This window comes from Trachypithecus francoisi, unplaced genomic scaffold, assembly GCF_009764315.1.
Source record: "Trachypithecus francoisi isolate TF-2019V2 unplaced genomic scaffold, Tfra_2.0 Lachesis_group4, whole genome shotgun sequence".
Taxonomy (NCBI): Eukaryota; Metazoa; Chordata; class Mammalia; order Primates; family Cercopithecidae; genus Trachypithecus; species Trachypithecus francoisi.
The window spans coordinates 108,752,725-108,769,880 of record NW_022681469.1 but is presented as its reverse complement, the minus strand read 5'-3'; the positions used below and the strand labels follow the sequence as shown (position 1 = coordinate 108,769,880).

Genomic DNA, 17,156 nt, shown 5'->3' with positions numbered 1-17,156 from the left:
GGGAGCTCCGGGGCAGGCATACTCCGAGCCAAGGGCCTCCTTCCCCTCTGCAGGGCAGGTATAATCAAGGACAAACTCCCCATGAGACTGGGGACCCAGGCCCAGTCCCAGCCCAGGTGAAGGTCCCTTCCTTCTGCCCCAGAGACAACTCACGAGCAGCTCCCCTGGCTGCCCCAGAGCCTCCGACAGGGGCCATGGCTTCTGACCCTTCAGACTCAGCTGTTCTGAGAGGCCTTGCTTCTGCCCTGCCATGCCCTGCCCGCCCCCATGGCTGCACTCAAGCCTGTGCTGTGCGCACCGAGGCCAGCTGAGTACCGGATAGGACCTGGGCTGAGACTGCCCAGCTCACAGGGAAGCAGGAGCCGAGGAACCAAGAAGAAAACGTCCCCCAACTGGCTGAAAGTCGCCCTCCTTGATCCCAGATGCCACTAAGAACAACGCGAAGTTCTGGGTGCAGGGAGGGAAGTCCATGTTGACTTGGAGGCAGGTCTGCAGCAGGAAGGCTGGGCACACCCTCCATTGGCTACTCACTAACTCCCCTGCTGGCAGAACCTTTCAGTGCACAAGCAGAGGAGAAAGGAAGGCGCGGAACAGAGCAGGTGGCCCCCATGGGCTAGGAGGGGCAGGGAGAGGAAAGACGGCAAGGTTCCCAGCAAAAGAGAAGATGCTACTCCAGGAGCCCCGGGAGGTGTAAGGGAACCCTGTTTAGTAACGCTGCATGTGCAACATATAACACGCAGTTCACGTGCACAGACGCGTGCGAACATCTATTATGTAAGCAAGTAGGGCTGTGCAGAGCAACTGTTACAGGCTGAACCGTGTCCTCCCAAATTGAGATACGAACCTAATGCCCATGTGACTGTATCTGGAAATAGGACCTTTAAGGAAGGAAGTCAAGTCTGATGAAGGTCATTAAGGGTGGGGCGTGGGTGCTCATCCAGCAAGGCACAGAGCTCTCCCAGTGCACAGGAGGAAGGCCACACAGGAATACAAGGGGTGGCCGTCCACAAGCCAGGAGAGTCCTCCCCAGGAGCCAACTCCGGTGCCCCTTGATCTCAGATTTCAGCCTCCTGAACTGAGTGAGATACATGTCTGCGGTCTCAGTCCCTCGCTGTGGGGCTCTGTGTCTGCAGCCCCAGCCAGACCAGCAGAGCGGCGGACACGGCCAGGTCTTACTTTGGTGAAACTAGCCCCTCGGCTCCACAGATCTCTGTAACGTGCGTATGTGGGAAGACGAGAGGGGCACGGCAGCCCCACCTGAGAAGCAAGGTCTCCACAACCATGGGTCATGTTAAACCAGCTCCTTCTCTGGAGGCTAAGGGCCTCACGCGGTCAGCTACAGCCCAAGATCCTGAGCCCCCCGTCTGGTCCAACACGAGGCGCTCTGTCCCTCTTCTCCTTCACGCAGGTGGTCACCCTGCCGGACGCTGCCCCTTTCCCCACTGTTCTCACCCACCAAGGCCAGGTCCTGCCACAATAAAAGGACCCTGGTTGGGGCTTGATGGAGTCACCGGCCTTTCAGAGACACATGCTAAAATATTTGAATGACTGCAGCTAAACTGATTACGATGCCTTGGATTTGCTTCGTAAGGAGAGAAGGGAGAACCGTAAGGTGGAACCCCGATGCTGCTGCTCCTCCTCAGATGTGGATCTGGGAGGTCATGCTGGGCAACTGAGACCAGCTTTGCCTTCATGTTGTAAACAACTAGAAAAATGGACGAAATACATGAAGTAACTGTTCACAGACACTGGACCGTGTTCTGAGGACAGAGAAACAAATGAGGTGAACCTCTGAGCACCCCTTGCTCTGCCCAGTGGTCTCTTCCAGGCTTGGCGCTGGGGGGTACAGCTCAAGCTCAGCATGGTGGTCCTGCTGAGAGGAAGGGAGGATCTGTGGAGGGCGGAGCTGGGCACAGAAGGCTTCTGGCAACCTGGAGAAAGGTCTTGCTGAGCTGCTGAGTAATACGCTCCATGCACACAGCATGCAACTCCGCAAGGCTGAGCCAAGCACACCAGGGAGCTGCCAGGGAACAACTCCAAAGGTCATACAGGCCCGGGGACAGGCACGTGCTGACCAGCCAGAGCAGGTGTTCTTGCTGAGCACTCAGGGCATCTGCCAGGAACCTCAGAAGGGTCATGTCTTAGTAGCAGCGTTAAACTAGCCCTGGAATAAAAGCAAATCCATACAAGCCCCAAGAGACTGTGAAAACGGTTCTTGAAAGAATCAAGCTGACCCCAAAATAACTGCTTGCCAGAAAAAGCCGAATACTCTTCAAAGAAAAAACAAGGAAATCTGCACACTTTCATATACTCGACAACATAATATTAACAATGCCCATCACACAATCAAAAATTACTAAGCATGCAAAAAAAGGAAAATGTGGTCTACCGCTAGAAGAAAACTCGGCCAATAGAAATAAGTCCAGAAACGATGAAATCAGCAGACAAGGACTTTACAACAGCAATTATGAATACAGCTGCAGAATTTACAGGAAAACATGAACACAATGAAGGGGATGGCTGCTAGCCCCCAGGACGGCCTTGAGCGACCCTGCTTCCTGGCAGTCACACCCTGGTGCTGTCTCCTCCCACATCATACCAAGGTTGGCCTACATGATCAATAGAAAACGGCAGAGCCAGGCATGGTGGTGTGCACCTGTAGTCCCAGCTACTCAGGAGGATCACTTGAGCCCAGGAGTTCAAGGCTGCAGTGAGCTATGACAGTGCTGCTGCACTCCAGCCTGGGTGATAGTGCAAGACTCTATCTCAAAAAAAAGGCAGATGTGATAGTATATGAATTCCAAGATTACATTATAAAAGACACTGTAGATTCCATCTTAGGCTGGCTCTGTCTGTCTCTTTCTAACTCATTCAGCACTCACTCTGGGGAAAGCCAGCTGCCATGTTGTGAGGATACTCAAGCAGACCTACAGAGAGGTCCATATAGAGAGGAAGTGAAGTCTCCTGCCAAGGGCAACCTAAATGAATTTGGGCAGAACATCTGGCCCCTGTCAAGCCTTCAGCTTTGCAACCCAGGACAAAAGCCCCTAACTGCACCCTCTGACGAGAGCCTGAGCCAAAACCATCCAGCTAAAAACTGCTCTGGGTTCCTGAATTTCAAAAACTTCACGAGATAACAAATGCCTGTTTTAGGGTGCTAACTTCTGGAGAAATTTGTTATGTAGCAACAGACTACTAAAATGAAGGAGAAACCAAAGATACCAATTAAAAAAAAACCAAATGGACCTTTTAGACATGAAAAACAAATGAAATTTTAAAACTCCACTGCATGAAATCAATGGTAGATTAGACTCTCCAGGATAAAAGGTCAGTAAACTTAAAGACAGGAACAGAAACTATCCAAATTAAAGCACAGAAAAAAGATTGAGAGCCAAAAAACAAAAAGTACAAAGCTTTAGTAATTAGGATAATATTAGTGACTTAAAATATGTAAAACTGGAGTACTGGAAAAAGGGGCGGGGAACAGAAAAAAAAACTTAAAGAAACAATGGCCAAAATTTCCCAAATCTGATTAACTGTAAATCCACAAATCCAAGGAGCTCAATGAACCATAAGCAGAATAAATACAAAGAAAATCAGCTGGGGAGGGTGGTGCATATTATATACAAAGGACAAAGATAAGACTACTAGCAGACTTCTTGTCAGAAGCCACGCAAGCCAGAAAACAACGAAACATTCATAAGACGCTTAAAAAAAAAAAAAAGACTGTCAACACAGAATTCTATATCCAGTGAAAATATCCTTTAAAGATGAAGATGAAATAAAGACATTTTTGGACAAAGAAAAGCTGAGAAAATTTGTTGGTAGCAGGACTACAATATCAGAAATGTTAAGGAAGTGCTTTCTGCAAAAGAAAAAAAAAATGCCAGATGGAAATCTGGATCAACAGAAAGGAAAGAAGAGTACCAGAAGCAGTAAATACGTGAATACAGTTCATGTATTTAAATACGTGAATACAATTCAACAAGCATTTTTGAATCATTTTAACTTAGAAGATAATGTACTCTCTAAAGTGAAAGAACAATTGCACAAAAAAAATTTGTGCAAAAATTACACAAAAAGAAAAAATGGAAAAAGACTTTAAAAATACTCTATGTTAACTAGTGTAAGATTATTTGAAAACAGACTGTGACATTAATCATGCATATTGTAAACTTAGAGCTGGGGTCATCAAACTCCAACCCATGTGGCCCACTGCCTGCTTTTGTAATAAAGTTTTACTGGCACACATATGAGCTCATTATGTAACATGTACAATTGCTTCTGTGCTACAACAGCAGAGGTGTGACACAGACAGTATGGCTTCCAAAGCCTAACATATTTGATATCTGTTTCTTTACAGGAAAGGTTTACTGACCCTTGCCCTAGAGCAATAACTAAACCAAAACGGAAAAAATCCAAAAAGGTATAATTAATAAGCCAATGTTGGAGAAAACATGGAATACCAAAAAACAGCCCAAAGAAGGCAAGAAAAATGAAAAAAAAAAAAAAAAAGAAACAGAATATACGAGACAAAAAGAAAACAAATGACAAGATGGCAGATTTAAACTTAACATCATAAAAATTACATTAAATATAAATGGCATAGATTATCAGGCTGGGTAAAAAAAGCAAGATTCAATCATATGTTATCTTCAAAAAATTCATTTAAAATATAAAGACACAAGTAGATTAAAAGATTAGAAATAGATATGATAGGTATATATAAATATTAAAATGGTAAGAAAGCAGGAGTGGCTATATTAATATTACTCAAGTCGAACTTCAGAACAAGAATATTTCAGGGATGAAGACAGACCCTGCATAATTATAATTACAATTGCAAGTGACCAAGAAGATATAACAATCTTAACTGTGTATGTACCCCAAAATAGGGATTAAAAATATAGGAAGCAAAACCTGATAGATCTGAAAGGAGAGAGATAAAAAAAATCAATAAAACTTAGAGTGATGAAGACAAAAGAGACAATACGTATTGCCAAAATCAGAAATGGAAGAAGGGATGGCACTACAGATACTACAGGTAATACAGGATAATAATGAATTATCAATGATTTTATGCCAATAAATTGGACAGTATACACAAAATGAGCAAAAACTCAAGAAGATAAAAATGATCAAAACTGACTCAAAAAACATCTGAGTAGTCCCATATCTATTAAATAAATTAAATTCATAATTTAAAAACCTTCCTACAAAGAAAATGCCAAGCCCAGATGACCTCACTAGTGAATTCTATCAGATATTTAGGGAAGAAATATCTCACACAAATTCTTCCAGAAAAAAGAGGAGGGAACCCTTCCCAATTCATTTTTGAGGCTAGCATCATCCTGATACCAAGGCAAACAAACACATTACAAGAAAAACTAAACCACAGATGAATATTGTACAAGATCATAGATGCAAAAATTCTCACTAAAAATTAGGAAATTGAAACTAGCAATCATATAAAAAGGGACCCAGTGAGGTTTATCCTAGGAATGCAAGGTTGGTTTAACATTTTAAAAAATCAACCAGTATTACTTACAATATCAACAGAATAAGAAAGTTCATATGATCATCTCAATAGACATAAAAAAACTGACAAAATTCGACTCTTAGCAACTAGAACAAAAGGAAACTTTCTCAACCTGATAAATGATATCTATGAAAAACCCATATTTAACAGCATACTAATGTCAAAATACTGAATGCTTTCTCATTAGCATTAGACACAAGGTGAAAATGTCCCCTCACCATTCTTATTTAGCATTGTACTGAAATTCCTAGCCAGTACTGAGGGGCAAGATAAGGAAATACAAGGCATAAAAGTTGAAAAGGAAGGCATAAAACTCTAACTTTATGCTCATGATATAATGTCTATGTTGAAAATCCTAAAGAAACTACAAAAAATTCCTAGAACTAATAAGTAAATTCAGCAAGGTTACAGAATATGAGATCAATATATAAAAGTCAATTATTTCTATATGTTAGGAATGAAACACTGGAAAATAAAAATTTTAAAGCACATTGACAAAAGCATGAAAACATGAACTAGTTAGAGCTAAGTATTTTAAAAATACACATAACCTGTATATTGGAAAATAAAAAACATTGCTGAGAGAAGGTAAAGACCTATATAAATAGAGAAATATACCATTTTCATGGATTGGAACACAATATCGTGAGAATGTCAATTCTTCCTGGCCAGGCACAGTGGCTCATGCCTGTATTACAGGTGGTTGGATTGCCTGAGATCAGGAATTTTGAGACCAGCCTTGCCAACATGGTGAAACCCTGTCTCTACTAAAAATACAAAAATTAGCTGGGTATGGTGGCAGGTGCCTGTAATCCTAGCTACTTGGGAGGCTGAGGCAGCAGAATCGCTTCAACCGCAGAGGCAGAGCTTGCAGTGAGCCGAGATTGCATCATTGCACTCCAGCCTGGGCAAGAAGAGTGAGACTTAGTCTCCAAAAAAAAAAAAAAAGCCAATTCTTCCCAAATTGATCTACAGATTGAATATAATCCAAATCAAAATCCCAGTAGGCTTTTTTGTAGAAGTTGACATGCGAATTCCAAAATTTATGTGGATCTAGAATAGCTCTAATTTTGAAAAAGAACAAAATTGGAGGACTTATGTTACTTGACTTTGAGACTTACTATAAAGCTGCAGTATTCAAGGTAGTAGCACAAGATCACCTGAATGGAACAGAGAGTTCAGAAACAGAACCACACATAAGGCGAACTGATTTTCAACAAAAGTACCAAGGTAATTCAATCAGGAAGGGATAGTCCTTTAAACAAGAGTTGCTGGAACAGGCCAACTAGGACTCGCCACAACTCCTACAGGAGTGACAGGTGAGAGTCAGACACACCTTCTGTATCCCCACAGTGGTCCTAATCAGCAGCCCTCAGACCTGGGCTGATGACATCCATGTTTCCTGGGAGCCTGCCAACACCTGGGTTCCTGGATCCTACCTGAGGTGACCCAGGCTGCGCAGACAGGGCCACAGGAAGCTTTGGGAAGCCCTGCACCAGGTCATGACGTCTCTGCAGGGCCCCCAGAAGCAGAGGCTGTCCTGGTTAGGGGAACTGGGGAGCTGCTGGGACCTCCCCGCAAAGCCCAAACTTGAGGAAAGGTGGAGCCTTGGGAAGAAGGGAGGCCACTAGACACAGTGATGACAAAGGGCCATGGCCAGGCTGCCCCAAAGTCCTCCCCTCCTTGAGCCTCCTGGCCTTTCCCCGCTCACTACAAACAGACTTCCTGCAGTCACAGCGGGCCCTCAATTTGGCAAACCTGCATGCGTCCCATCTCAGGGGCTCCACACCAAACCCCAGAAGGATGCTCACATACAATCTTCACTGTCATTTCCAAAGCAAGAGGAAGTACAGTATGGTCAGCAGAAAGCACCCGGCCCCTGAGGGCAGGCGAGCTGCAGGGTGTCCTGGTCACTCACAGGACTCTGTGGAGGCAGGGATCTCACTGCTGATGGGGAGCCTGGGATCCAGAGAACAGATGGAACTGAGAGATGAGTGAGCTGGGAACAGCCCCGTCTTCCTCCCTGCTCCCTGGCCAGGCCACAGCAGCCCCATGGTTCAGCTCAGGAGTGGAGCCTGGAGCCTGGAGGGGAGTCTGGGCTGCAGAGCTGGGCTGACAGAGGGCTCTCCAGGTGGGATGCCTGGTTCTTGGCTCAGACCCCGTCTAACTGCAGAACCTTAGGCAAACCAGGGCCCCGGTGTGCTGATCTCTGTGAGACGGAGACAGGAACTGTTCCGCCACATACATGGGGTTTCGTTAAGATTATGAGCCATGACCAAGTCCTCCCAGCTCTGTGGTCTCAGAATCACACCAGATGAGCCAAGTCTCATTCGCTGAAGTCTTATATGGCTGAAACAGATGCAAAACAACTCAAATATAGGTTTAAATGGTCACACACTTGAATTAACCCATTTATGCCTAGTGTTCCATTATTGGGACGTTAAGCTTGTGGGAGTTATTTATATCCTGCTGTTCAAGGTCATTGCCAAGGTCTGATTCTTCACAAAAAAATTTGCAACCTCCTGCATAAATGGGTTAATAATTTATCCAATTAATTAATTTTATCCAAACTAATCATCAATCTACGAGGAACCTAAAGAAGTAGCCAGAGAAAGATGTGTGTCCACAGATGATTGCTAAGATACTTTGTTACACAGCAAAAGATAAATCAACAGGTGAGTAAATACAAAGAGGAGCACGCTAAACATCCTACAACAAGGAAATATTTTAAGTAAATTATGGCACAACCACGAAATAGCACATTATGCAACCATTAAACACCATCATCAAGGAAATATTTAATTGAGCATAAAATGCTCATGATACAGTATCAAAGGAACAGAGCAGGAAACAAAACGATCTGTTGCAGCCCTGATTTCACCAGGAAACAGACATGGAGATGTGGGGATGCAGAGGTGGCGGGAAGGCAGCAGACACAGCCCGAGGCCTGTGATGCCCCCACCCCGACTCTAGGTGATAGATGACGAGCCACTGGCATCTTCTCCTACATACTTCATTAAGCCATGAGGAATTCTCTATGTGGATATGAAGAATACTCTGATTTTGGTCAGCAGTCTTGTGTGGCCGGTGCCAGGGTAGAAGGGTGATCTAAGCCAGAGGCTTGCCCATGTCCTCGGGCCCCACAACTGGCGACCTCCCCTGCACCATCTCTAAGGGACTGAGAATCACTCCGAGCCTCCACCTGCTTGAACCTGGCGGTGGGCAGACACCGTTCACCAGGCACACCCATCAGCAAGGTCTGTGGCTGGGGTCAGGGCACGAGATGAGGAGTGGCAGCCTTGGGAGGGCAGAGCTCACCTTACTGCAAGTACCCCACCCTGCCTGGACGCCCACGCCCCGGGATGCCTCAGGAGGTGAGTGTGCTGGGCAGAGGGCACCTGGGAGATGCCAGCACATGTGAACATAGCTGCTTGGACGTCCTGAACCACAGCTGAAGCAACAAGATGGGATGTGAAGTCAGCATGTGTTGAAAGCAATTCCACTCTCAATTCAGGGAACCCAGAGAGGCAAATTCAAATTAAACTGTCTGTGTAGACCTCATTGCTCCAGTGCGAGATGGGAAGGCTCCAGAAGAGCCTGTGAATGGCCTTGCCTACCTGTCAGGGAGAGGGGGAAGAGGTGACGGGCAGGCTGGCCGTGTTTTTGACGCTGCTCTGGCTGGAGCCTCCCAGGGACTGCTGGGGTGGCCTTGTCAGTTAACCACTTCCTGGCAGCGCCACCCATGGCCACAGGGTCCTGCTCATGGCCCTTCCTCAGCCAGGCCTGGAGCATGAGCACCTCTGAGGATGCCACACACCTGTGCAGCGAGCAGGAAGGCTGCCGGGTGGGCATGATATGGGCTCTGGCCACTGCCCTGCCACGGGCCCGCTGCATGGCCCCTGGTACCCCTTCCCACTGCTGGGGCCCACACCCAGGCCTGCCTCCACCACCAGGGCAGCCGTGACTCTGATCCCGGGTCGGTGCTGAGGTGAGAAGACACTGGCAGTTTTACTCCTTTAGAAATCTATGTAGAGAACTGAAGTCTTGAGAAACACCAAACCCTGCACCACAAATGGCCCCAGGAATCAGCTCCTTAACACCAAACCTCCTGTCACAAATGGCCCCAGGAACCAGCTCCTTAACACCAAACCTCCTGTCACAAACGGCCCCAGGAACCAGCTCCTTAACACCAAACCTCCTGTCACAAACGGCCCCAGGAACCAGCTCCTTAACACCAAACCTCCTGTCACAAATGGCCCCAGGAACCAGCTCCTTAACACCAAACCTCCTGTCACAAACGGCCCCAGGTACCCAAACCACCAAACTGTGAATCACAAATGTCCAACCCCCCTCCATGAGCCTCTTAACACCGGAATCCTGATTCACAAACGATCCCTGGTATGTAGGAGCTCCTTAACGCCAAACCGTGAATCACAAATGGCCCGGGTATGAGCTTCCTTTTCAGAGGCAGCAGTCTTTTCTGAATGCCTGGGGCCATGAGTCATGGGGAGGGCTGCCCACGCCAGCAGGATGCCCATTGCCATGGGAATCAGCCCAGCTCCCCACTGGCTGCTGCCTGAAGGCCAAGCTCCAGTGTCCTGGAAACCCTCGCTCTGACTTCAACTTCAGCTTCAGCACCAGGGGACGGACAGCTCCCTGACCTCTGACGTCTCCAACCTCCTCAGGCACAATTCACACAAAACACTTCTGCCCTGCCCAGGGCAGCAGAGAGGGTGCCGTGGCCTGGGTCATGAGGCCCAAGGCCTGATTTCATGGAGGTCGAGGCAGAGGGTGCGGATCCAGGCTCAGAGGGCAGTCTGCGTGCCCCAAGCCGTATTAAAAGGAAGCCACCAGGTGTCTCCATTATTACCCAGACGGTTTCAAACCAGATACCAACTCCCAGCTCCGAGTTCCAGGACTCAACCTGAGGCAAGAGCTTTGAGTGAAGCTGAATCTGACCTGTAGGCAGGCCCTGACACATGGTCAGGCCGGGGAGCCTCCTGGATACCTGGGCTAGGAGAACCACATGCAGCAGAAGGAAGCCTGGAGGAGGAGCCGCAGGCCCCGTGCTGCACTGCCAGCCAGGGACTCCCTGCATCTGACTGCTCGATCCTCACAACCACACCAGGGCGAGCAGCTCATTCGAGAGCACATGGCCAACAGGAGGCAGCACTGGGACTGAAAGCCAAGGTTGGCCCCTGGGCCAGTCTCCACTTGGGGCAGGGCCAGTAGCCAGGAGGTAGGCAGCTGAGGCATGCATGGCGTTTGGTGGCACAGCCCTGCTCGCAGCTGCCCTGGCCGAAGAGACATGGCCACCCGCCCTCACACCTGGGCGCCCAAGAGCACATCCCTGGCCACCCACCCATGGACCCCTGGTCATCTATCGGTACACCCCTAGCCACTCACCCACATGTCCGGTCATCCACCAGCTCCCCTGCCTCTGGCTTGGGAAGCCTCCAGCTGAGTCCCAGGCCTCGATGCTCTCAAGGAGCAATGTGTCAGGGGCCTAGCTGGGATTCCCCAGCGCGTGGAGGCCCTGAGACACCTGCTGACCTTCCCTCGGCCCGAACTCCCACTGCATCTTCCTGCTTCTCAGCCCAATCACTGCCGAACTTCATTTCCATTCCAAAATGTCACCAGGCCTGAGAGACGACTGAGAGTGGCCTGGTGAGACAGCCTGAGAGGGGCTGGGCAGCAGGGGAGTTGTCTGAGTGGGTGGAGGAGGACCCCTGGTCTGACGTGGGAGGACTGTGTGGAGCGGACCACACCTGCACCCTGGGGCCCCCAGCCCAGGCCTCCTGTCTGGTGTTCCACAGGTCAGAGCCCCGGGGGCAGCATAAGCCACAGCAGGGAGGGCACAGTGCCCTCAGACACAGGCGGGGCAGGCTGTGAGGCAAGGGGGCAGTGGGCAATCTGCAGTGTGGAGCAGCTGCTCTGGGACACAGTGTGGTGAAGTGCACCCCTCATGTCACCCTCTGGGAACAGGCAGAGGTCATCTCAGCTTTAGAATTGGGGATCACTGGGCACGAAATTACCTATGTTGGTCAAAACCCATACATGTGCATGGTGAGCACACTTCAACAACCTAAGTACTTAGTCATCACCACTGGACCCAAGGCAGGGGCCCAGGAGCAGAGGCCACGTGGTGGAGTCATAGCAGGACGGGGGAAGAGAAAGGACCTCGCTGCTCCAGTTTCAGAGATGGCTCCAGGTCCCTGTGCGGACGTCCCCACACACGGACGCGACTTTCAAGGAACTAGTCTCAGGAACCACTCCCTGCCCAGAGCTCCATGAAGGGCTGTCTCTCACGTGCCTTCTGCCCACGCCATAGTGTCCCTTGTTCTCAGTCTATCCCAAAAAACCTGTGTCCCAGCTCTGCCTGGAGAAAGATGGAGAGGGCTTAATGAGGGCTTTGAAGCTCAAACTCACAGCAGTGAGCATCAGGCGGAGGCCGGTACACTCAGACAGGAGAGAAGTCCAGGGGGCTGGGCTGCAGGAGTGTGGGGGCCACAGGGTACGGTCAGGAGGGCAGATTCCAGGTCAGTGTGTGATATGCGGAGCTGTCCCACAGTGGGCCACTGCAGCTCCTGCTTCCTAAGCGGCCCTGCAGGGTACGGGCTCCCGAATGCCCGGCCTTCAGCCCCCTAATTCCATCCACCAATGGCTAAGAGCTATTACCATGACAACCCCAAGGTGCCCACTCACCTGACCCCCCCGCGGCTCTGGCTGCTGCTCTGTGCAGCAGAGGCAGATCCCCGAGGGTTCGGCAGCCCAGCGCCCAGAGCCTCTCCCTGTCTCGGCCCTTCCAGTCCTGTCTCTCTCCCTCCAGCCTGGCTCCTGGATCGGGTGGGCCCACTCCTCGGCAGGGGAGTGAGGAAGGTGGAACAGAGCAGGCAGACACCCCAGCAGGAACCCCCGCCTGGTATCTCTGGCCCCAGACCTGGGGGCCACATGCCGGGCTTCCCATTCTATGCTCCCAGCAGTAGCTCTGCCTCCTCTTCCTCCATGAGGTCCTACTGCCTCCATCCCAGGATTGCCCCACCTGGGCCCTCACCAGCCCTCATCCGCAGATCAGGGCGGCCTCATCCCAGCGACCTGCAGAGACCCATGGGCATGTTTACCTTCCCGTCAGCCCAGGAGTGCTGTGAGGGCCAGGTTCACTTCTGGGCACCCGCAGCAAGCTCTGGGCCTGGAACGGCATAGGGCTGGTCACTAAGAGGCTTGTCCTCTGGGGTAAGTGCCCCTCCCGGAGCCTGGAGTCCTGAGTCCCGATCTGTGCAAGATCAGTGCACGGGAGATGGGGGGCTGCCAGATGTGCCCGCTTATTCACAAGCCTGCTTCAGAAGGAAAGAACAGGGCAGCTACCAAGGTCATGTCTACACCCACGGGCAGCAAAGCGGATGCTTCATCTGAGAGGGATAAATCCTGCGCAAATCTCAGCCTGTGTCAACACGCCCCAGCTGGACAGCAGGTCCTCGATTCACGAGTCGACACCTCTGCACGGGCTCGGTGACAAGATTGGGCAGCTGAGTGGGAGAGCACCGTGGCACAGGTGGGAGAGGGCCCGCCTGGGGCTTGCACACCACACTATGTCTGCAAACAGGCGTGTGGGCGTGTGCGGGTTCTTTGCTCTCAACACTTCCAGGGCAGCAGGGGTCAGCGGAACCCTGGGCTAGCCTGGTAGGAAGAAGGGTCTGGACCTGGGCCTGGGACCTGGGTGACCCTGGGTAGGCCCTGCTCTGCTGGTGCCAGCCATGGCCGGGCACATGGCACTGTGTGCAAACAGGCAGAGACCTGCTGCAGGGCTGGGGCAGCAGCTGAGGAGTGCACACAGGTCTGTGGCCCTGGTCCTGCACTCTTCCCGGCCCAGGCCAGCAGCTCCCTGGGGCCAGCTGGGGTGTGGAGCCAGACTCCAGAAGGTGGTGCCGGGAGCTGTTTGTCTCACACAGTCCTGCCCCACAGGTCCCTGGTGAGAAGGCTTCAGGGCTGTCAGTGACCGCATAGCAGAGGTGGGGAGGACAGGAAGGAGACGCCACATCTCTCTTTTCTAACATGGCAGTTTGCATACTGTGTGTCTTCACAGCCCTTGAAACACTCACTTGGGCCGGGGGGACTCTGGCTGGGACCACACTGCCCGACTCACTTTCTCTCCCTGCCCCTGGATCCAGATCACAGAAGCAGGTGTCACGTGGGATGCCCGGGAGAGACAGAGGCCAACCAAGAGCATGCGTGTGCATGAGTGCATGTATGTGGCTGCCTGTGCATGTGTGAGCATGTATGCATGTAAGTGGCTGTGCATGCGTGCATGTGTGAGCATGCACGTGTGTGATGTGTGGCTGCCTGTATGCGTGTGTGAGCATGCATGCATGTGGGTGGCTGTGCATGCATGTGTGTGTGAGCATGCACGTGTGTGGTGTCTGGCTGCCCGTGCATGCGTGTGTGAGCATGCATCCATGTGGGTGGCTGTGCATGCATGTGTGTGTGAGCATGCACGTGTGTGGTGTCTGGCTGCCTGTGCATGTGTGTGTGTGGGTGGCTGTGCATGTGTGTGCGTGAGTGTGCATGCATGTGTGTGGTGTGTGGCTGCCTGTGCGTGTGTGAGTATGCATGCATGTGGGTGGTTGTGCATGTATGGGCATGTGTGCATGCGTGTGCATGCATGCGTATGGGTGGCTGTGCATGTGTGGGCATGTGTATGCATGTATGTGGTGTGTAGCTGCCTGTAAATGCGTGTGTGAGCATGCGTGCATGTGGGTGGCTGTGCATGTGTGGGCCTGTGTTTGTGTCCATGTGTCAATGGTATCGTGTGTGAGGCCAGTGCGAGGTCCGGGCCTAGGACAGCAGAGGTTGACCTGCTCCTCCCGCAACCACCCTGCAGTTCTCACTGATGAGCCCCGAAAGCTTCTGTGATGCGCTCGCTGACCTGCAGCTCCTTGTGCCTGAAGTTGGCAGACAGTGGCTGGGATCCACTCAGGGCCATGTGGCAGGCATACAGGGTCCCCAACGTGCCTGGCACTTGCAGACGTACTCGTCAAGGGCACTGTCACCACGACCCACAGGCAGATGCAATGATCCAGGCCCACATAAAGGAAGACAAGGCTTGAGGAGGTGAAGCCATGTGTCCAGGTCCTGGGGCTGGCAGAGGCAGGTGACAACCACACCAAGGCAGCTCTGGCCTGGGTCCCGCCCCTCCCACCCCCTGACGGGGGTTGACCAGCAGCGACACCGCCAAAGACCACCTCCATTCAGCAAACATTTGTGCAAGGCCGCAGATGCTGGAGAGGCTGGGGGATGGTGTGGTTGGTGTGCCCAGAAAAGGTGGCATCCTCACGGGCACTCTCACCATTTTCCTGGCCTCTGTTCTGCTAGGGCCCCTCAGGAGGACTCTGCCAACTCTGGACCCCAGGCCAGGCTCAGCCCAGGGGCTCCAAAGCAGCCCAGCCACACATCCCGAGCCTAGTCAGGGCCAAGCCTGGACGGGTGGTTCTGAAAACGCTCTCCCCGGGTGGAGCCGCCCCTGCACCATCTCTGACGTTCCCTGCAACACAAGGAGATGCTTCACGTAAGTCACAAGGTCAGCCACACAGCCTCCGCAGGCTCACCCAGCCAGGCCCTTGGAGCGACACGCATCTTCCCCCTGGGCTGACTCACGCAGGGCCTGGGTCGTGTGCCCCCTGCAGGTTCCAGGTGCTGGCAGGACGCTTGCTGCTGTCAGCTGAGCCTGCCATGTTTGTGGCTCAGCCCTTCCTCACCTTCCGAGCCAGCACGGTGGCTCCAGGTCCAGCTAATTCCTTCCCCTCACCCCACCCAGGCAGAGGCCCAGCCACCCATGAGACTCGAAAGCTCAGAGCTGGGGAGGTCTGCTGCCACAGCTCGTCAGGGTCCACAGTAACAGCTGGGCTCTGGGCCCCAGGCTGGCGATGTCCTGAAGGCAGCCCATCCCCAGGGCTGCGAAGGCAGCTGGGAGGTGGAGCTGCCTCCACTCTCAAGACACACAGGACCCGGGCCTTCTTGGCCCCTCTCTATGGTAGGAATGGAGAATCGTCTCCTGGGAGGGGCACGCATCCCCGGGAGGGTCTCACCCCTGGACCATGCGCTCTGTCTGGTGTGGGTATGGTGGGCTCGGATCCCCGGGAGGGTCTCGCCCCTGGACCACGTGCTGTGGTGTGGGTACTGTTGGTTTGCTCCTGACAAGTTTCATATTGAAATGGGATCCCCACTGTTGGAGGTGTGGCCTACAGGGAGGAGGTGTCTGGGTCATGGGGTAACAGGCCTCACCCACGGCCTGGTACTGCCTTTGAGGGAACTAGTGAGGTCTCTTTGTTCCCATGAGAGCTGGTTAGAAGGAGCCTGGCACCCCACCCCCTTGGCTTCCTGCCATGTGATCCCTGCCCACGTGGGCAGTTCCTCTTCCTCTCCTGCCATGAGTGGACGCAGCCTGAGACCCTCACCAGATGTACACATACTTTTGAACTTTGAAGCCACCAGAATTGTGAGCCAAATACACTCCTTTTTTCTAGAAACCACCCAGCCTCAGATATTCCTTCATAGCAACGTAGCGGGCAAAGACACCAGGCAAGCCCATCCTGCCAGTTTCCACGGAGGCCCAGCGCTGTGCCGGCCACTGCAGGTGTGTGGGGGAGAGAAGGAGGGAGACACGAGGAAGCAGGGAACCCTGAAACACCAAGGCCACCTGTGCTGTTTTATCAGCTCGCCATCGCTCAGCACCTGAGAAGTGGGCTCACGGGCCCCACTTTGTACTTGGGGAGCTGAGGCCAGAAGTCATTTTCCAGGACCAATCTGCAGCCGTAGAGGAGTCTGGACCCTGCCGGACGCCCATGTTCTCATTTTTCCTGGGGACGTGCACAGCCTTCCTGTCTGGGAGTTCTGCAGTCCATGCAACAGTGAGAAGGCGGGACCCTGGCGGGATCAGACAGATACCAACAGCGGGCTCCGTGCGGGACCCTGGCAGGATCAGACAGACAGCAGCGGGCCCTGTGCGGGACCCTGGCGGGATAAGCAGATGCCAGCAGCGGGCTCTGCGCCACCTCCCCCCTACCCCGCCTCCTAACCTCCCCCAGCCGAGGTCTGGCAGGCGCAGCAACGATGAGCAGGGGGAAAGAAGGGTGCATAGAAGCACCATCCCGGGCCGGCACAAAGATGAGGGGCACGGGGCTATTTCTGCTTCCCAGGAAGGCTGCTATACAAAAACATTTTTCTATAGCTGTACACTGTGCTTGTGCTCTAAGCTAAGCGTTACACAAAAAAAATTTTTAAAGGCTAGGCACGGTGGCTCAGGCTTGTAATCCCAGTACTTTGGGAGACCGAGGCAGGAGGATCACGAGGTCAGGAGATTGAGACCATCCTGGCCAACATGGTGAAACCTCGTCTCTACTAAAAGTACGAAAAAATTAGCTAGGTGTGGTGGCACATGCCTGTAATCCCAGATACTCGGGGGGCTGAGGCAGGAGAATCGCTTGAACTCGGGAGGCAGAAGTTGCAGTGAGCCGAGATCACGCAACAGCACTCCAGCCTGGTGACAGAGCATGCTAGCCTCCATCTCTACATACATACATACATACATAAAATTTGAAAATTTGTAAACTCAAAAAGTTAC

The 17,156-nt window shown here is 51.9% G+C and overlaps 1 protein-coding gene across 5 annotated transcripts in view; it reads right to left on the bottom strand.

Moving 5' to 3' along the window:
* MAD1L1 (mitotic arrest deficient 1 like 1) overlaps positions 1 to 17,156 on the bottom strand; it is a 412,429-nt gene that overhangs the window by 58,040 nt on the left and 337,233 nt on the right. The window contains exon 19 of one of the 5 annotated variants that reach the window (XM_033193957.1): positions 12,661 to 12,728. The exons of the other annotated variants lie outside the window; for them this stretch is intronic. Within the exon in view, the coding sequence (XP_033049848.1) occupies positions 12,661 to 12,728 (68 nt within the window). The remainder of the gene's footprint in view (positions 1 to 12,660; positions 12,729 to 17,156) is intronic. 5 annotated transcript variants of the gene reach the window in all.